Source organism: Gymnogyps californianus, chromosome 1, assembly GCF_018139145.2.
Source record: "Gymnogyps californianus isolate 813 chromosome 1, ASM1813914v2, whole genome shotgun sequence".
NCBI classification, from domain to species: Eukaryota; Metazoa; Chordata; class Aves; order Accipitriformes; family Cathartidae; genus Gymnogyps; species Gymnogyps californianus.
This window is the reverse complement of record NC_059471.1, coordinates 194,868,675-194,890,158: the sequence shown is the minus strand read 5'-3', so window position 1 is coordinate 194,890,158 and position 21,484 is coordinate 194,868,675. Positions and strand designations below refer to the sequence as shown.

Below are 21,484 nucleotides of genomic sequence, written 5' to 3'. Positions count from 1 at the left end.
TTTTACTCAATGATACCGGGCTCTAAAAATGTTTCATTCCTGATTGTATCCTTCACCCCTTTATCAACTTTTTTTGCTGATAATTTTTTAGTTGTGATCAAAACTGTTGTTTTCAAAAGGTAGATTTAAAATTAGAGGTCATAAGACATGACAGAACATTCCACAAGAAATGCTCGCTTGAGCATTTAATAGAGAACTTAATAGTCTAAAAATAAGCTTGATTTCTCCAAACCTTTTGATGGAAACAATGGATGTGGGCAAGTGACACTAATCTTCTCAGCCTATCTGCTCTGCTGTAGTTTGCTCTTCAGACAGCCAGATCATTTGTCCTCCAGGTAACCAGGTGTGCTTAAATTCCCAGCTCCATCTTAGCTCTGACTGTGGGCTATTTTTATCATGCCTGTATAAGAAGGTCTTAATATTTTTGCTTATAACCAAGCATGCTACATTAATACCCAATGGAAGGCACAAGATCAGAATTTATTGAGAACAGTGATGATCAAAGAAAAGAAACCTGTTCCAGAAAAGGTTATCAACAATGAAAATGAGTACAAAACACAGACGTCAGTGAATCCCCCTCCAGAGGCTTCCTGAACATGGATGGATTTAAGTTCCAATTTTTGAAGTGAATTTGAATTCAAAGTGTAATTAAAACACTTCAGAGACTTAACTAAAACAGTTCCAAAATAGGGGGAGGGTTGCGAAGGAAAAGATTTAAAGGTAGAGAAAGGAGAAAATGATTTCCAGTGGGACTTTTTTAAAGTCACTAAGTGATGAGAAACAAGAAAAGGAAAGCTGTCCCAGATATCCAGGACTGCAGAGACCCTGGAAGGCAGAGAGCGACTGCAGGCTGGCAGAAGGCTTATCTCTGAGGTACTGGAGAGAGAAAGCTGAAATCTCTAAAGGAAGAAGCCTTGCTGTTGCGATGTTGAGCCATGTATGCTGTAATTTTGAATTGGCAAGCACTGCAAACGGCATCTTGGCATGTGTCAACGTGCAGCATCCAAACATCGGCAAGCCTGAGGGACCCTGTGTCTCTGACGACGACGAACACTGGTTTTCAAAGCCTGGCCTGATGCCTCCTGCCATTTAAACAACAACAAACGAACACCAGCAAGCAGCAGGGTTTTTTCCCCCGTATTTTTTAACCTTCTACAGGTGACAGCTTTTAACTGCGCCTGAACCGGGTCGCGGCATCCACGTTTTACCGGCCACCCCACATCGGACCGGTCCCTGCCGGCACTGGGCACTCCCTTCCAAGACGGCTGGGAGACGCCGCCGCCTCGGGCCTTCCCCAACTCGCCGGCAGCCCGAGAGGAGGTGGGGGAAGGCCGGGCGGAAGCCGCCCTCAGGGCCGGCACAGCTCCTGCAAGCGGGCCCGCACCGACATGGCCGCTGGTGGGCGCCGCCGCCCCACCGCGGGGTACAGGGCCAGGCCGGCGGGCCCCGGCGGAGGGGACACTTTGCTTCCCCCGCCTTTCCCTCTGCTGCCGCCGTCTCCTCCGCCAGCCCTGCCCGCGCCGCCCCCTGCCCGGCCTCTGCCCGTGCAGCCAGGGAGCGCAGCGTCTTCCGCCCTCCGCAGAACGCACGCTCGTTCCGCTCTCTGGCGGGGCCAAGGGCCGTGCGGGCGGAAGGGGTGGCCGGCGCCGCCGGCGCGCATGCGGGGGCCGCCCGGGCATGCTCGGTGGGCGGCAGGCGCGCGGTGCGGGCGGAAGTGGGGTTGGCGGCGGCCACGGCGGGCGCTCCCCGCCCCGTGCTCGGAGACAGGTACCGGCGGGCCCGCGGGCCGCCCTCCGCCACCCCGGCGGTGCGGTGCGGCTGCTGTGCGGCAGCAAGGCGTGGCGGGATTCCCTGCCCCTTCCGTAGGGCTGAGGGGAGCGGGCGGGCGGGCCGGCTGTGGAAGAGGGGTCTCTCGTAGCCCGGAGACCCCGCCGCCTCGACCTGGCCTCTGGGCCGCCGCCGCCCCGGCGGGGGAGAGCAGAGCCCGTGCCGTTGCCTTGTGCCGCCCTGGCGCTTTGCTAGGCTTTGCTTTCCACTGTGAGACCTGCAGTTACCTTGTACCATCCTTCCCTCCCTGAGCTGCCCTGCACACGGTCTCTGCTATGGGGATTGAGTCCCTGCTTTGACAAACACAGTGCTTTACGGATTAGAAGTTCACCCTCCTCCCTTCTCTCTTCTCTCCTTCGTAGGTACTGAGTGTACTGAAAAGAATTTTTTGTTGTTAATACGCCTGTGCTAATACATCTAAGCTCTTGGTTTTAAAGATGTCAGCTTCTTGCAATTGCTGGATTGACTCTGAAGTGATTACAGTTCACATCCTGAAAGGATCTGCTTTGTAGCCCTGTCTTCCTGAGGTCTGTTTGTTTTGCGGTGGGGCTGCTTTCTAGAGCTGAAATACTGTTGAGATAATGGCGGTGTGAGAATCCATTTTCCTCACATAACATTTGATTGTGGCCTTTTTTGCACAATATCAGATTAGTAAATTTTAATCTGAAATTAATAAAGGAGATTTTGTTTTGGGTTGGGTTTTTTTGGTTTTTCTTTTTTTTTTTTTGAGAATTCTAGTTGTATTGTCGTGAAAGTAAGTACCAGCTGTGTTATTAAGAGTAAGAATAGCCTAGGGCTTATTTCCAGAAGATAACTGCCTGAAGATCTACAGCAACAGCAAGCTGAAGCCTTGCAGCTAAGGGAATAAGATGCATCACACTGCTGTCTTGGTTTCTCCTTCTGTTTTAGTTAGCTGACGTGGTGTTTTCTCCTCCTGAGAATTCTCAGGGAAATCACAAGTTACAAGACTAGACTATTACAAAAATTCTAGACTACAGGCTCTGTTCTTCATGAATGGTCCTCTTGATTTCATTAAGACTGCTGTATGACAAAAGATTTCTCTTGTGATTGATTGCATGTTGGGTTTGTAGTAGTTCTCTACTGTCTGCTTTGTTCAATGGTGTAAATGTTCATTTTTATGAGAAAATTTCACATAAACTATATAAAGAGTGTATGGCTGTGTCTACATATGTGTGCGCATTTAAAATGAGGCATTACCTATTTCATAATTGTTTTAACTTCTGCACAATTAGCCCAAATATTGCACTGACTAGTATTTGTTTTTACAGGGGCTTCAGATATCTACCATTTTGACTGACCACATTAATAAGATGCTGATGCTCTTGGCTGTTCCTTCATTCTTCATGAAACTTTGGTGAGGTTTTTTCCACAGGTCCACACAATCATGTGTTTTATTCTCTGATTTGGAGAATGAGTTTACGTGTCTCTCTGCAAGTAGCATCTGCTTTGGTAGATAAGGAATCTCTTTGTGCCTCTGACTGCTACAGCTTCCTTTTCCCAAAATGACATTAATCCCCTTTATGTCATTTTCATGTGTCACTGAAGTATTTCTTGGTTTTAGAGAAGGGAGTATTCTTTCCAATTTACCTCTTACTTCTTGTGTTTTCTTCACTTTTCTGCTCCAAAGCTAATCTCATTAGTTCTTGAAGAAAATTTGTGTTCCAGAGGAGGCTACAGAGGAATAGTCCATTTGTTGTATGAGAGCTAGAGTCAGGACCCAGTAGTGTGTATCTTTGGCTTGAGCAAAGTCTCAAATGTTGGGTGGATCTGAGTAATCCAGGCAAAGAGGTGTTAATTACTTGCTATCCTGTGCACTGGATTGATGTACTGTGATGATAAACCATAACGGAAGAACAGATCCAACTTTGACTTCCTCCTCCATGAAGTTAATTCTGGAGTCAAGATGGAGAATATTAATATGCTTATTTTTCAGTCTTGTTTTTTTCAGGATTAAGGGCTTGTAGTTTTTAGAATGGAGTTCTATTGTCTATGATATTTAATTTATGTTTTGAATTTTTGGCAGTATGAACTAAAAGTGGTAAAGCTTGTCTTGCATCTTATTTATCATTTAGGGTGCTATTAGGGGCTCAGTTTGATTTTTTTTAATTTTTTTTTCTTCTTTTAAATATGTCTTGATGAATTTTTACTGAAGGAAATAGCAGAATTGTAATGTTTTAGAGAACTAGACATAGAAAACAAATATGGTGGACTTATTCATCAAATAAAGACAATGGGGAAAAGTCTTGCTTTGTGATCTCTTTGTCCTCTTCCAGAAAATGGTTGTTTTCCTTGATCTGGGAGGAAAAAAACCAAGATATTAAGTCTGACTGTCAATACCCTGTTTTCCTTATATTACTTGTTCCTCGTACGTCCTCAGATATGAGGTCTATGGGACTTCATTCCATTACTAGTGAAATGAGTTTTCTTCTGATTTGTTATCATCTGTGAAAGTTCAGTTGATCTTCACTGAATCCTAGAGATTCTCCTTGCTCAGAAGAATTCAGCAACTTGTATATTCAGAATGTACATGGAGTGATTCCCGGTTCTAACAGGAGGTTGACTTGATCCATCTGTGATGGCTAATAAGATGTTTTGCACTGCTAGAATGTTCCCTGGGGCTTTAGACTTATTATAAGGCATGTTGGTACCTTTAGTTTAACATTGACAGTGTATGAAAGCATTTTTGTATACTGAGCATGGTACCTACAGCTTTTTGTACTGAAATCTTTTAGAAACTGCTTTGCTATGTTCATTGCCATACAAAATTTGGCTATTTCATGTTGCTTAGAGAAGCATGGAGGAAGGCGAGAAACAGTGATGAATTGTCTTGATGATAAGAACAAATTTGCCTTTCCTGTGTGGCTTATTTTTCTTTTGTTCCTGTCTTTCAGTCGTGTTGTGCTGGTGTTCATGTCAACAGTTCTGTATTGTTTGTGGCTGTGTGGTGTTAACTTCACTTGCAGCTGCAGCTTGTGGTTTCCTAGTGATTTTCAGCATGCACTGAAGGGTGACATAACTAATCTGAGAGTTTAAATTCTGGTGTTTTTCCAAACATCATTTAAGATTTTTTTTTTTTTAATTATAATGAAAGTTTAAAAAGCCTAGAGAAAAAAGATGTAAGGCTTTCACAAAAAGACTTAAATGGTCAGGCCTTCCTACCACTCTATTTTGCAGTGCAAAGCTCAAAAATTACAGTCTTTAAACCTCTCGTAGAGCCACTGATTCTATAAGTGCATAAGCCTTTGGGTGTATACTTTGTCTTAAACACTGAAGTTACCAGGCCCTCAGAGCTTGTATCTGGGGTGTGCTGCACCTAAAAGGAAATGCTAATTATTTTGCTTTCTGTGTGAACTAATGAAAAGACTGTGAGCCTGAAAGCGTTTCTTGTGCATGCACCCCAGACCATACCTAGCTGGTATTCAGATCTGTGGATGTTTAAACTCTCAAGCTGCAAGTGAGAAGGATGAGGTAAAGTCCTTCAGGTATATTATAGGAATTTTTCGCTTGCTTCTGGACCTAGAGATAGAGGCATTCTGTGACTGCAATATTTTGATGGAATAATGTCCTCATTCCAGAATAAAAAAAAATCTAAAATGACTGCTTATTTCTGTTGAAGGTTAACCCTTGCTCAGAGCCATTTCTACTAGGCAATTGTTTTCTGGTGTACTGTGGTTTAAGATGGTTTTTATGCTTTTGGAATACATGTTAATATTCTGTAGGCAATTAAGACAGAACTAGTGTGTTGTAGTAGATTGTTCCACTGTCAGAAATTTAAGGTCTAGAAAATTAGTAGGTAGAAAATCAAGCATAGGGCAGAGCAGCACATAAAAGTTCAGCCTATAACCATCCTCAGTGTTATATTTCACTTGCTTAAGCGAATGATATATATCGCTTTCTCTTCCAAGGTGTTACTTGTGGGTTCTCATACAGTGTACATCCTTTCACATAATTCTTTGCTTGTTAAAATTATTGAGCTTTTGGGTCGCTCTCTCTTCATATTTTTGTCACTTTCAGCTACTGCAAGGCAAAAGGTGTTTGTAGTTCACTGCCTTCTTCCTTCTGCTGTGTGTGTTGTGCATCCCTCCTGTTTCAGTAGTGTCCCGTGATGCTGTCTACCTTTCTTGCAGCCTCTTTTTTTTTAACCACCTATCCTTATGAATAGCTCTGTTTAGGCCACTTACAGACTTCTTGAGCAGCAGACTCAAGTTGGAATGATTCTTGTCAGTGTTACGAAGTCAGCCTTTTGAGAACACCAAAGATACTTGACAGACTTATTTTCACTTAGTTGCTATTCAGAAGAGCTGTGAACACCAAGGACAGCACTAAAGATATCTTCATGTAGATTTGGGAAGCCAGTGCTGTATCAGTTTGTTTTTGAAAATTTATAGCTCCTAGAGCTGGATGCTCACGTCTTTGTTTTTTAATTGCAGAGAACAAGAATCTGGGACCTTCAGTGCTTAGCAGTTAAAATACATGACCTTAGTTTTATATGTACAGAAGTTTAAGATCTGGAAAAAAAATAAATCTTGTTTTCTACTTAAATGTTATTTACATAAATGTCCTAAATTGTAGGAGTGTACAGTAAGTAAATAATATGGGCAGGTCCCACTTCATCAGCCTACATATGTCTCCTTTTTAGAAATTTTCCTTTGTAACCTTAAAGGCACATGTGGAATATTTGTCCCATTGAAATAAATGGCAAAGGCTCTTTTTAAATGAAAGCAAGGGAGCTGCAGAATTTGAGGGTAGTCATCAGAGAGAGATGAGGTTTTAAACCTCAGTTCCTTTCTTTGTTTTAACAATGATGTTTGAATTGTAACAAAATGCATCTTGCTGTTAGACATCTTTGTGGGGAAAAAAACCCCAGAAAAGTCTATTTAATTGCTCAAGCGCCATAACAGAGAGAAATATATAGAAAAAGAAGTGTTAATCCGTTATGTTGTACATCTCCCTAATTCATTATAGTGTTACTGGATGAAGATCAATATTGCTGATTAACTTTGAAGTTGACTGTTTCTAGGTGGAATAGATCAGCTTCTCAGCCTGCTAGAATATAGTGTGAAGTAGATACTTTGAACTGAAAAGCTTTTTAAGACTTCTAGTTGCTCTTTTCACTAGAGGCTTGAAATCCTAGTAAGCTAATGACAATGCTATCCTGGTTCATGTTTGAAAACATACGGATAAAGGCACCGTTTTTAGTATCAGTTAGTGATATTTTATAGAAATTCTGACTCCTAATACTTCACTAGTTAAAGCAGTCAACAGAGACGGAACAGCATCTGCATCTCTGCGCCAGGCTTCTGCCTCTCCTTCAGCTCAAGTAGAAATTGAAACCTGTCTGGTGTTGTACCTCCCAGCTCTCTGCTGTGGTGGGTTGACCTGGCTGGACTCCAGGTGCCCACCAAAGCCGCTCTGTCACTCCCCCTCCTCAACAGGACAGGGCGAGAAAATACAATGAAAAGCTCGTGGGTCCAGATAAGGACAGGGAGATCACTCACCAATTACCATCACTGGCAAAAGAGACTTGAACTTGGGGAAATTAATTTAGTTTATCGCTGATCAAATCAGAGTAGGATAATGAGAAATAAGAACAAATCTAAAACCACCTTTCCCCCGCCCCTCCCATCTTCCTGGGCTTAGCTTCACTTGCGACTTCTCTACCTCCTCACCCTGAGCGGTGCGGGGGGACGGAGAGGGGGGTTGTGGTCAGTTCATAACGCTTCATCTCTGCCACTCCTTCGTCCGCATACTCTTTCCCAGCTCCAGCATGGGGTCCCACCCACGAGAGACAGTCCTTCACGAAGTTCTCCGACATGGGTTCTTCCCACGGGCTGCAGTTCTTCACGAACTGCTCCAGTATGCGTCCATTCCATGGGATGTCACCGTATCCTATTGGATACGTTTTAGAGATATATACTGGGTCTGTCTGGGGTGGAGTTAACTGTCTCCATAGCAGCATGCATGGTGCTGTGTTTTGGATTTGTGACTAAATCAGTGTTGATGACACACCAGTATTTCAGCTGTGGCTGAACAGCGCTTGTGCAGCACCAAGACTTTCTCTCTTTCTCCCTCTACTTCCCCCAGTGAGTAGACTGAAGTTGGACAAGAAGTTCAGAGGTGATGCAGCTGGGACAGCTGACATGAATTGGCCAAAAGGACATTACATACCATATAGAGCCATGCTGAACAATAAAAACTGTTTTGTTTTGTTTTGTTTTTTTAATTGGGTGTTCCAAGGGAGCCGTTGGTCAGAGACTGTCAGGGCAGTGGTCTGCTTGTGGGAGGTGGTGAGTGATTGCCTTTGCACCTCTTGTTTTGTGTTTTCTGGGGGGTATTTTTTTTCCCCTCCTCTTTCCTTCACTTACTAAACTGTCTTTCTCTTGACCCATGAATTTTTTTGCTTTTACTATTCCTGTTCTCTCCTCTGTCCTGCTGTGGAGAGGTGAGTGGCTCTGTGGGTGCCTATGGGCTGGCCAGGGTCAACCCACCACAATATAAATTCTTTCACCTATATAAATTCACCTATATAAATTCTTTCTGCATGTATCCCAGGTAATAAACTTTTTGAGTCGTCTCTTCTTAGTAGTCAAGCTCTTAAATTTATTCATCGGTATTTGGTAAGCTGTGTCTGTTGCTCAAAATCTATGGCATTTTGAGTAACAGTGCCTCCTGGAGCCTCTGTGTCTTCTGAATGTTGTAAGGCCTCCTTATTTCATGCACACTGGGGAGGAAGTTACAGAGAAACAAGTCGCTTGTTGACTTACGCTGTAAAGTAGGGGAATATGTGTGGTAAGCAGGGAAGATGCATGGCAGTGTGGCCTTGTTATTCTCCTGCTCCTGAGTCTCCTGAGTTCTTGCGGCTGCTTAGTATTTTGGAGTAGATGAGGACTGGTTTTCAAAGTCTAAGCTACAATTTAAAATAAGACCCTCAAGTCAGGCACTCGTGGTTTTCCTATTTGAGATATGATATTTATCAGACTTGCTAGAATGTATTTTGCTTTTAAATGCATACTTTATTGCCTAGATACAATAGCTTAAGAAACCAGAGGTTCTTTTGCTATTACTGCTTTTTAACTCTTAAATGTTAAGAAAAAAAGTTGATATTGCTAGTGAAAAGTTAACTAGTCTTCTAAGAATTGCACATTTAAAATTAATGTATATTATGGCCAACTTTTCACTTGCTACTGTATATGACAAAGTAAAAGGTGCAATCTAGGACAAGTGACAAGAGAGAGGTATGAATTGGAAGCTAGGAGAAAAACAAAAGCCAGTCGTCCTATGTATAGTGATTTTGGTGGAGAGATCCTTGAACCAAAGTATTTTATTTTATAGAATTCTCATTAGTGAATGTGAATTCTTGATAATATCTGTTAGATAAGAATAAAATTGGTGGGGAGTTTCCTGGAAAATGGGGAAGGAGAAAGGATGGTCATTCACAACTAGAGAAATAGTCATGAGTAGTAAGTGAAGTCAGATATCTTTGGATACTGCAGTGACAGTAAGGTGGAATTTTCATTTTTTCTGAAGAATAAGGTATTTTTTTTGTTAAAGAATATCTATAATATTGCTGAATGCACCTGTATGCATTGATTTATGTTTATAACTTATGATCCAGTGGTCTTTCCATTTTGCAATGGCTTCCTGTTTCCATTTAATTGTAAGTGAATATTTTGTAAGAATTCAGTCTGCCTAGCACTGAAAAAGCACTTCTGAACTGAAAAGAAAAAGTAGTTTAAGCTTTTATTTAGTAGAAAACCAAGTTTTTGTGTCCATCCGAAAGTACAGGAAATGCTTTTTTGTTGTTCTTCTTCACTGCCATATAAAAATTGCTAAAACTCTGAAATTAGGACTGTGGCTATAATACTGCCAGCTGTTTTTTTTTCGAGAATAGAAAGCATTTTTTGCTTAGTTTATTAAAACTTACTGAAAACAGATTGATAATGCTGTGACTTTTCTGTAGATACCCGCTTTAAATAAAAACTGTACAGCAAAAAAAAGATACCCCAAGAAGAACGAGATGACCATGTCATGAGAAAATATAGCAATTACTACTTATTGCTAGATCACTTTCTTATATTTCTCATATGTGTAACTTCACTATAATAGACTACTCTTCCTCTCCCTCATTCTCAATATTGTAACAGTGATGTCACCAACAATTTATTTCATTGACTTTTAGCACAGTGAGAATAAACAATAGACAAGTCATTTCTTAGCTTTTTTCCAGTGTATTCAGTGTTTAGCATTTGTAGATGCCCATCTTATTTTCTTTATTATTTTTTCTTTACTTGATACATCAATCAAAATTTTTTAATTTGTACCTAAGCATTTTTTGTTCATTTTAAGTTAAAATGACAGATGTTTTACTTTGATGCAGTCAAATTGTCTTATAGGGAAACAGCTGAATATAGAAACTGTTTATCCATGACCTGTGCTGGGGAAGGAGTCATTCAAAGTCTCTGCTTGGTTTTTAACATGCATTTCTATACATAAAATATTCACATTGTTTACGTTACCCTTTGCATTCATATATAAAATAATATTTTGTTGCCGTTTGCAGTGTTTTGGAATGTTTGCAAAATAAAGTAGTTTGGATGGCTGTCTTTTGCCAAGAAAATGTTACTTTCTCTCTTCCTGCTATTCATGGTACTAAGAGATGAGGCCAATCCCTCTGAAGATTTTTAGTCTTATGTAATTAAACTTTCTTATTATGAAATAGATAGATAAATACTCCCCTTCTGAGTAAATTGCAACTTCTAATAACTCTTAATTTGAACAAGATGTGTAGCTTCAGGAGTCTATTTATCATTTTTGTTTAGATAAAGCAGCTATGCCCGTTCAATTGCTGAAGATCATTAAAGGAAAATCTGAGACTCCACTACCAAGCCATTTGCAGAAGGAGGATTTGAAACATTTGCAAGAAGGCTTTGATCATACCAACAAATACTTTCAGGTAACTTACTAAAAAGGAATTTTGGCTTACTTTGAAATAGCTCCTGGTGTATTTATAAGGGACGTCCATATTCCAGCTCAGTTGGTGACTTGCTGCAGCTGTGTGTCATGCATCTGTTGCATATCTTTAAGCAATGCAAAATTATGACCTTGTTGAACTTCAATGCGTGTTGCTGTTGACTTCATTGATTCACAATTGTGCCCCTTCCTCTTACCTTGTCAGACTTATATTTTATAAGAGGTTTTCTTTTCTTAGTTTCTAAACTGTGGACCCATTTAAAAACACATTAATATGCAGAAGGCTGTGCTGAAAATGGAGGGATTGGGGGAGGTTAAGTGGTATTTTGTTCTTAAAAAAATAGTAATAAGCACCACCATCGTGTTAAAAGATCAGATTTCAGAGTAAATGAATGTAATGACTTCTAAAGCAGTTTTCCTTTCTTGTATGAAGCAATGCAATATCCAGTTTTATGAAAAGAGGACTCTGTAGCAACTGCCTGTATCAAGATACAATTAGATTTTTTTATCATTACCAAGTGTGCATTTATATTTTAAGTAGTCCCAAATATATTTCAGATTGGAAGTACAATGCTAGTGTACTAGTGAAACACAGAAATACTTTTTTCTTCCCTAAAACAAGTATACTCTGTAAAATGCAGTGTCAGTTCTTGAGGGTTTTCTTTTTTAACCTGGTTAACTTTTTTTGTGAATGGTTCTGAAAATCCTTTTAATCATCCCTGACGCTTGAGTGGCAGGAAATCAACATCAGCCCAGGCTTGCCTTCAGACTGTTACCAAAAGAAAAAAAAAAAAAGAAAGCTGATTCTGTAGAAAACCTTAGGTGGCTTGAATCCTTAAAAAATGGCACAAATATTTTAAAAATATGAGCTGAACTGGCCTAATGATTTTCTGTATCCAAAAAACATTTTTGCTTCCCCAGTCGTATATTCCCAGCTCCAGCTCTAGTGCTTATATGACCCTGTGATTGAGTCCATTCATGAGGAATAAACTGGCAGAAGACTATCCATATTGATGGAGAGAGGGTAGTTTGCTGCTGCTCTCAGTCTCTGGACTGGTTCATTATGGTGTCAAAGAGATGCCAGGAGTAGTGCAATTAGGTAAAGCAAAGGAGCAAAACTGCTCTTTTTGGAAGCAGGCAGCAGTAGAGTGTGATACGAGGTGATTTGATTGAGAATGATCCAGCCTCCCTTAGGTCTTGTAAAGGAACAAATTGAAACATCAATAACCAATGCTGCTAGTAAACCGGGGGTTTATTCCTCAGGGTGGTTTTCTGTCCCTATTCACCTGCAGGGCATATAGACTTTCCTGCTTTTAAGAGCTATGTCTCCAAGCACCCCTGACGTGGAAGAACAGGGATTCTTGTTCACAAAGGAAATGTTGAAGCAGACAAAAACGGATTATAAATTAGGAAATGTTTCTGCCAAAATAAATGTTGCCGTTAGGAAAGCAGAACAATTATTACCAGACTATGATTTAAAGCATACATGCAGTGTTAAAGCTGATTGCTGAAAGAGAGAGTATATAGAATCTCTTTCTCAGATTTCTGCCTTATGTTAAGAGAACTTCATGCTGCCGCCGACATGGATTAGTAGATGACTAAAACATCTTGGCATAAAAGCGGTGCAACTGGAGAGCTGATAAAGCTGGTGCTAATGCACCATTAAATATGTAGGAAAATCCAGTTCTGCAGGCTGAGCTTGAAGCGAACCTTAGAATGCACTGATGTTAGGTTATTTTAGCAGTGGCACAGCACACTGTCACTCTAGACCTGCGAAAATAGGGATCAGGTCCTGCTTTGAGGAGGGAGGAAGGAGAGAGGAGGATTTTTGTGAAGTGTGTTCTGGGAAAAAGCAACAAAAGACATCTAGGATGCTTCTGTCTGGCTTGTGTGCCTCAGTCCTTTCACTCTTCTGAAACTTCGTTGCTTTCTGGCATCCATCTGAACAATACAAATTTTAATTTAAATTTGTGGGAACACAGCACAAGCAATGTCCATACATCCTCAGTCATGATGTCCATTGACTGAACCTGATGCCTTCTCCCGTTAATTCATCGTCCCCTGGATTTTGCTGTGGCAAAGCTGAACCAAACCTGAAAATCAGCTGCCAAATTAGCTGTTGGACCAGACTGAGGAACAAGGCTCTGGCAAGGAAGGAGAAAGATTCACTAGAGGAATTGCGTATAGTCAGTTTGAGAGTGAGTCTAGTGGCATATGGAGTGGGGAGGGTTTTGGAAGAAGTTTGTCTATGGGCTCAATAAGCAGTGCAGAATTTGTGGTGGAAGAGTGAATTTGAGTGGGTTTTGCTAAGGTAGGTTTTGTTGAAGTTTGGAGCCCAAGAGTTTCGGGCATGTTGAGAAAGCAGTGGGTAGTATTTCTGCTGAGGAAGAGAACTGGAGCGTAGGTGTTTGGGGTACAAAGGAAAGTGGTGAGGCCAGACTATTATAGTGAAGAATGGGGTCCCAGAATTTGAAAACTCATTGGAAGATACCGGGGTGTAAAAGGAAAAATAAAAAGTAAAAATGGTCAGAAAGCAGTCTCTATCTCATCAATGTATTCTGCTTTTAAATAGCATGCTTATGCCGACTGAAATTTCTTTAGTAAGAAAAAAATATATATGTAAATAGAGTGTTCCTGAGGTGACTTTGTTTCATTGCAAAGACTTTATTACAAGAAAAATTCTGTAGTATTTTATTTATCTGAGTACAGTTCAAGACAAACAATCTCAGCAAGAACAATTATATATAATACTTGAAATTGTAAACAAAGTTGTAATCTTGAAAAAAGTGTCAAACCTTTCTGTAAGTATTCATAGACAAATCTCGGAACATTATTTTGCAGATGCAGATTGTTAAAATAAGTATTTGATGCTTAAGTTTCCTTACAAAACTCATTAGTCTTCCCTGTGAAAAGTAGGAAGTTACCTGTTAAAAACATATAGTCATAGATTTTTGAACTTCATTTTGGTCTTAAATGAAGCATTACTATTGTCTCAAAAGCAATAAAGCAATATGGTACATGTTAAATCTAATTCAACGTGGCTATTTTTTTAGTGTAATATAATTAAAGTATACTTTGGGTTGGAAAAGGATGATTTGTGGAGTCTTAGTATTTCTTTATAAAACAGATAGTAAAATAAATTGTTGAATTTGATTTGGATTCCTCCTCAGTTAACATGTTGTAGGACTAATTTTACTGTGAAAAGCCTCTACAGTAACAATTCACTGCTGTGTATTTTATCCTAATTTGATTTAAGAAGTGTTTACTACCGTGTAAGTCAAGCTTCCCACTGAATATGTGTACTGTAAAATCATTATGATTTACCTGACTATCTTCCAGTGTTGCTTTTGTGTATTTATAGACAGATTGCTCTCTCTTTACAAGAAACCTTTTATTTCCTGTGCTGTTTGTGTAGTTCTCTTAAACACTTTATAGAGTCTGTTTTCAAATTTTTGTATTTTTCTTTATTGAACCAATTTCTGTGGTTTTATCCTTGAGAAGGATACGGTGCTTTACCTGCCATACTGTGGAAGAATACATTTGACTGACATTTTTGCTACTGTTGAAGGAGAACCTTTTTTGATGAGCGATCATCTTTCTAACAAAACGCATTTGTTCCAAAGAGATGTTAACATCACTGAAGTTGCTGGTCTGTGATTGTTGCTTCATTGTAACTTCAACTTCACTATAAAGAGAGTATTTTTACATAATTAATAGAACTGTTGCATCTTTTAGAGCATTTGTATTACTGACAAATTAATACGTCGCTACAGTTTCAAAACTTTGTAATACTGTTCTCCCAGCTGTACAGGTTTTTTTTATTTTTCACAGAAGATTATTTATCTTCATATACATCTTTTATCTCTTGACTCTGATTTTGTTTTGATATTTGTTGTAATCCTTTGCCAATATTTTTGGAGAAATTGCTGTATCTTTTAAGATTTTGATCACTATACCTTTTTACCCACCTTTCAGGTTTTGTGCTAAAACTGTAGCCTTTGTGCTATTACTGTAACTGGTAAAAGGTACTTCCATAGCTACTGTTTCATTGTTTAGTCTAAGCTTATCATCTAGACAGGAGCATCTAAGTAGTATTGACATGTAATATTTCCTTTGTTATATCCCAAGAATATTGCTCTCCAGTGCTGTCTTTAGCAGTTTTTATTGACTTTTTTTTAAGAATTCAGATGGTAATATGCACTTATCACTTCGATTCTACCTTTTTTTAGCTTACAGATGTTTCAGCTGCTATCAGTGTTTTAGTAACTTAGAGTTGTATAGTCTTAGTTCAGAATTTTTTTTTTTTTTTTTTTTACTTTTTAGGGAATAGTTATTCTTTCCTACCCATTAACGAAACTCGGAGATGGGACAGACTTTTTCAAGGTTGTTCTTCAAGGTACTACATTTAAGTATACTTTTAAAATTTATTTTGTTGAACTTCTTGATGCTTTTTTTGACATCATGCTATTACAACACTAGTACTTGCTTTTTTAGTGTTCAGTAAAATGTTATATTTAAAATACTCTGTAAAAGTGTTCGTTCTCTACAAAAATAGATTATTTTAAACTTATGCCAGGTAAGTTAATGGAAACCATACAGTCTTTGTATTTCAGTAGACTTCTTGTTGCAGAATCTTTTCAAATACTGTCCTGACAATGCATTAGCTATATGTACAGCTTTAATAGTGTAGTTTTAAACTGCTTATCATAAAGAAGGACTAAGAAAAATGCACACTTAATAGTTACCATATAATATACATAGTATATACTATGTAAGTGCACATTTAATATAGGTCAGTATGTTGATTAGCAGCAAAATATTTGTATTTCATTCTGTTTTAATCTAAGCAGTTAAAAAATGGAATTTCACCTGATTACTCAGATATTCAAGTATCAGTAGACAAATTGACACACTGAAAGGCTTAAGTTGTTCATCATGTAATAAACAATACTAAAAAATAATATGACCCTTTTAAGTCCAAAGCTTATCACCCCCTTCAACCAGGAAGGAGGAGGATGACATTAGTTGTCTATGTTGGATTCAAGGAACTTTCCATTTCCTTCTCAGCTCCTTCTTTACACTGATTAGAGAATCATCACTTGCTCCCTCTGAGCCTTCCTGATTCTACAAATTCTGTGACTGTGACCGAACAGCAGGCTGGGGGGTGCAGATCCCATCTGTTGATACTGCTGGTGACTGGTGTTAGCAGAGGTGAATGAAGCTGATGGGACCTGAGTCAGTTTCCCTGCTGGCTTCAGGGCCTCCAAAGAGGGACGCAAAACTTCCTTGAGTCTTGCTAATTTCATGTGGCTGTTCAGGAGGGCTGAGAGTTTCTGCACATTCTCCACAGCCTCAAAAAATAAGTTTGCGCATCTAAATCATTAGCGTTGTTTCTGAAACAGTAAAAGGTAGAAAACTCTTTTAAAATAACAACGTAATTTCTGCTTTAGTCCTCCTGGAAGGCTATTTATTGAAATGTCTGTGTCCTGGAATATCTCTAGTTTATATAGTTCTACAATATGATCTATGTTAATGTAAAAAATCAATTGTGACTGGTTAATATTTCCACTCTAACGCTATACACTGAACTGTCCAAGTGGAAATCTTTGTCATTTCTGTATAATGTACACTGATGTACAGAGTGTGCACATTTTAAATGGTCCTCTTATGAAGAATACTCTGCTTGATATACCTATAGTTAGCACATAAAAGCAGCTGTATAACTATCTGAAAGGCTTTTCTGTTTGTAGATTAGTTGGAATGAAAAGTGTTAGACTGCAGATTAACGTATTTTGGAAATCTCTTCCCATTGCTGTTTTGTTTTGGAGAAGGTATGGTGATTGGAATCACTTCTGGTTTTTTTTTCTCTAGATTTGGATAACTCATGTTCACGGATCAACAGCATCAATATTTTAATATATGGAAAAATGGCAGAGGATTGTGCAAAAGTTATACGCCATGGGGTAAAATATATTTTTTTTCTTATTTGAAGAATTATTTTCCACAGATATATGTTAATTTCCTATTTTGTCTTTGTATAGCTATCACCAAAATTAGAAATAGTCTATTCAGTCAGTTCAAATCTATAAATATGAACTAGAAAAAACCCAAAGTATTTGCTTATGTAAATTATTGCTAACAATAATATTGAAATAAAGCAATTCTTTTTGTCTATGCTGTTTACCTAGCAAGTAAAGGATCATGAATATGGATAATAGAGAAGTCATCCATTTATGTTCATAATTTGCATGTCTATTGCCATTTGATAAGATAGATTTTAGAATTAAGTTGATTTAAAAGACAGTTACACTAAAAGCTTTTTAAAAAAAATTTAATTCAAAACTACCTACACAGTTTACTTTATTGGCTGGGTGCTGGTGTCTTGCTTGTCAGAGATACAAGCTTGGTTTGATTAGCTCAAGCATAAAGGACATTGGCAAGTCAGCCTACGAGTTTGTGAGACAGTGTTGCAACTGAAGAAGGAGAACAAGCTGAAAACAATTACCTCGATATTTTTTATTAGATTGCCTGTCAGTTTGCTGACATTTCAATATTAGCCAGATATCAAATTAAAATCAGTGTACGATACGTTATGAGCTCATGTTAGTGCTTTTTCATTTGTGATATAAATTCACACTAAATCATAGAATGGTTTGGGCTGGAAGGGACCTTTAAAGATCATCTAGTCCAACCCCCCTGCCATGGGCAGGGACATCTTTCACTACATCAGGTTGCTTCAAAGCCCTGTCCAACCTGACTTTGAACACTTCCAATGATGCGGCATCCACAGCTGCTCTGGGCAACCTGTTCCAGTGTCTCACCACCCTCAACATGAAGAATTTCTTCCTTATGCCCAATCTAAACCTACCCTCTTTCAGTTTAAAACTATTGCCTCTTATCCTGTCACTATGGGCCTTGGTAAAAAGTCTTTCTCCATTAAAAAAATGGAAAGTTATTTAGTGAAGAAAATAGGGCTTTGTTGTCACGTTCTTAGGAATATTTGTTATGCACAGAAGTTAAGGGCTTTCTCAAATATGGAAATAGCAGTGGCTTAGTTAGAATTTTGTCAGGGTTTTTCAGCTCAAATGGACTAGTACACCCAAACTCTGGTGATATGTATGTTGAAAAAGGGTAAAAATTATAACAGACCTTAGGGCATGACATCAAAATATCGCTTAAAGTCCAAATTGCTCTGAATTTATGGAACACTTTAATTTCAGTTCAGAGACATACGTATTCTTTTTATGTAATTCTGCCTAAGGTTAAATAATGACTTTTGCTTGGTTCCCAGCTTTTTTTTTTTCTTTTTTTTTTGAGAGGGAAAGATCTATTTCTATTCCTTGAGAGTGATCTTGCTGTTTCTGGATAGTAGCTTACACCCTGAATTGTATCACCTTCAAAGATGCATGTGTTAGTTCATGAGATATCTGGGACCAAAGCTGCTAATTTCAAGAATTACACCTATAATTAGAGCTGAGGCATTTATATAATGTATAGTGACCTATATTATAGTTTTTTATATAATTATGTGCTTATAAATATTCAGACACTGAAAACTTTTGAATCCCTGTCTTTTCAACATTGTTAATCTGACTAAATTAATACAGGTTTGATGAATATGTATAGAGAGAAGGAGCTGAATGTTTAATTATTGCTTTTATCATGTAGACAGTCCTCAAACAGCAGATGACATATGCTGGCTGCCTGTTCAAATGGGTAAAAAAAAGTATCTTGCCCAAGAAAAAGTTTAGTATTTCTCTCTTTTCAACAGAGTTGTAACTGTTTGAGATTTTTATCACTTTGCAAATTTTAGTTGAAGTCAGTAAAGAGGTTTGGAAGTTACAGAACATGTAGGACAGAATGACATGACAGTGAAATTTGTCTCTATAAAAAGCAAGGCTAAAAAAATTACCAGTTTTATAAATGTTCAGTAAATAGTTGAAGAAACTTATTTGAAGTTATAGCTGTGACTTAGTGCAGCATTTAAAAAAAAAAAAAAGCAAGATCATGTATAGCTGACAACTTCCCATGGAAAAGAAAGATGCTGGCATATATCTTTGTAGACTCTTCTCTCTCTTTGTTGCTTTTACCTTGCCTTATTTCCAGTCACATAATTTGTTTTATTAAATATTAAATTAATATTAATAATGATAAATAATATTAACAATAATTAATATTAAATAAATATTTAAAATGCTTACTGTAATTTTAATGAATCTGTAAAATACTTCAGAAGTCTTGCTTAGCAATGTGATTCCTTGTACTTTGAGAATTTTTTCAAGCATCATTTACCATGCGGCTTCCATCAGCAGATAGTCAAGCTTGTGTCATGAACTGAACGGGTTAAAACTTTGTTTTTGAAGAAATCACTGAGTCTAAGAAACATTTTCCAGCAAAAGGTGCTTGCTCTGACAGATAGCATGGTGGTAGGTCTTGGGAAGTATACGTTATCTGTAGTGTGTAGTCTATTAAATAAAAGTCTAGGTGAGAGCAAAAAAAAATTCTATAGGACATCTTCCTCTATTTACATCTAGTATCTCCTCCAGCCAGCATAGGTTATGTGAATCAAGTCAGTAACACCTCGTGATTGTGAATGAAGGATGTGACAGATAGAATTCTTTCAAATTAATTTAGCCATAAGGAATAAAAATTACCTAGATCCTTTTAGTAGAACCTGTTTAGAGATTGTGCTATTAATTTGACCTCGATATTCGTGCATGGCCCTTTTCAGCCCTTTGATGTGTGTGAGCTTGAGGGAACAAGACGGAGGGGCTTTGGGCTGGGTGGTAAAGTGTGCAGGTCAGAGAGTATTCAATTTTACATTGGATTCTGCTGTGAATCAAAGCCTTGTTTTAATGTTTGTCATAGGCCATGCTAAAGCAAGAAACATGCCTTGAAGATCAGCAAAATCAGTCTGTTTAGGACAGAAAAATCTTTTACAACCGTCAGATATGTATAAAATAAGAAGTGACAGTCTTTATACAAATTTCTCGATTCCACAGAATTTTGACAGTGAGTCCAGGATGGGAAGTTCCTGAACTAATTTGCTAAATATACAAGCTGCAGAATCATTTTAAATTTAAAGAGCAAATCTGTTTTATTGTCCCAATAAAAATATAAATCTTGAACGAGGCCCTGAGCAGGAGTTAGAAGATAGAAAGATCAGTACTAAAGAGCTGAGTAGGAAACCACAACCCACAGGCAACGACCCTTAGACAGCCAGAGTGCACTAAAATCAGGGTTCAGTCTTCGCCAGTGAACTGAACCTTCATGGTACTTTCAGATTCTTCCAAAATTAGAATCTCATTTGAGACGTGAATCTGAGGGAACAGAATGATTTCTGAAACTAGCAGAATTGCAATTTGGCAGTTACGAAATAGATTGAATTTTTAAAAACCCAAGTTTTAGCCATTAAAGAATTACTTCAGTAAGGTCCAGTACTTTTTGTTTCCTGCTTACAATTTCAAACTTCACAGTTTTGTAGATTACCATATCATACTGTAACAGCTTTAGGTAATAAACCTGGGGGGAGGAGCAGGCTGTTCCCAAAAACATGAATAACTGTGGCGTTCTTGTCTCCTGAGAGTCTTCTGGTTCTATAACAGAATAACCATCAGGGAAAATATTGTCTTTCCTTTATTTTTCACTTCTTTTGAATGAGAGGAGTAGGATTTCTTTTTGCTGTTTGAAAATGTACGTCGATTCTTATAGTTTCTATATATATGTAATATAATACTCTTCTGTTGACATGAAAATCCACCAATTTATGTAAATGGCTTTGATTCCCAAGCCAATTATAAGAGAACTTACTTAGCTAAAGGTGAAATGGAAACTAATCTATTTTGAAAACTAATATAGCATTAAATTTCAAAGCAGTGTGCAAACCTTATGTAAATTTTTTGCGTGTTTAGAAACCGCAAGTCACAACCTGTCGAAGTTGACCGTGAATTTGTAACAAATCTGAGAATATACCTGTTCTTTCTACCTGTAAAACTAGATTTTGAGGTTAGGGCTGTCTTTTTTCCTCATTGAAATTGCACAGTCCTTTCACAGGTGTTTTTTGAATGTCATGTTACGCATTGCATATTACATGAGAGTAATCACCAGGGACTTAATATTATTCACAAAAAAAGTTTCCATTTATTATCAACCTGTGTAAAGCCTTGAGTCTGTGTAATTCTAAAGTTCCTTCTGACACAGGAGAACAAGACAAGTCAGCTGTACAGAGCTCCAATCCTGACTCAGCAACCAAGTCCCAGAATCTTGTGCAGCCTGCAATCTAATAAAATGCTGAAAAGGGAATAATGTATAGCAGGGCATAGATTTTTAGCTGAAGGTTGATTCCACTGTTGAAGGAACACCATGAGTAGCATCAGCAACAGTGAAAGGAAAGACACATGCTAACATCCTGTTTCTGCAAAATAGCTGAGTTTCCTGAAGCTTTTGTTTGTGTGTGTTTTTGTATCTGGAAAGAGTGAAACAACTTTAATGTATGTTAGCAGGGCAGTCTGTTCCATGTGCAAGGCATATTGAGTTGTCTAATTGTTTTGACCCATTTTAACTTACTTAGCTCTGAGTATGGCTTACACTTAGGTGACTTACATATAATCTTTTAGTCAAAATATATATTGTATTCCCATTTATGACACTACCTGAAAATCACCAT

At 38.3% G+C, this 21,484-nt stretch overlaps 1 protein-coding gene across 5 annotated transcripts in view; it reads left to right on the top strand.

Annotated features, from left to right (window-relative positions):
• Positions 1 to 1,739: 1,739 nt before the first annotated feature.
• The window catches only part of POT1 (protection of telomeres 1), an 81,729-nt gene continuing 61,984 nt past the window's right edge, over positions 1,740 to 21,484 (top strand). For 2 of the 5 annotated variants that reach the window (XM_050907091.1, XM_050907128.1), the window contains exons 1-5: positions 1,992 to 2,189; positions 3,117 to 3,202; positions 10,668 to 10,801; positions 15,142 to 15,214; positions 16,690 to 16,781. In XM_050907091.1, coding sequence (XP_050763048.1) covers positions 10,679 to 10,801; positions 15,142 to 15,214; positions 16,690 to 16,781 — 288 coding nt within the window. In that variant the 5' untranslated portion in view covers positions 1,992 to 2,189; positions 3,117 to 3,202; positions 10,668 to 10,678. Of the gene's footprint in view, positions 1,768 to 1,991; positions 2,190 to 2,272; positions 2,355 to 3,116; positions 3,203 to 10,667; positions 10,802 to 15,141; positions 15,215 to 16,689; positions 16,782 to 21,484 lie in introns of those variants that run through there. The other 3 variants (XM_050907120.1, XM_050907111.1, XM_050907101.1) reach the window with 3 other exon arrangements.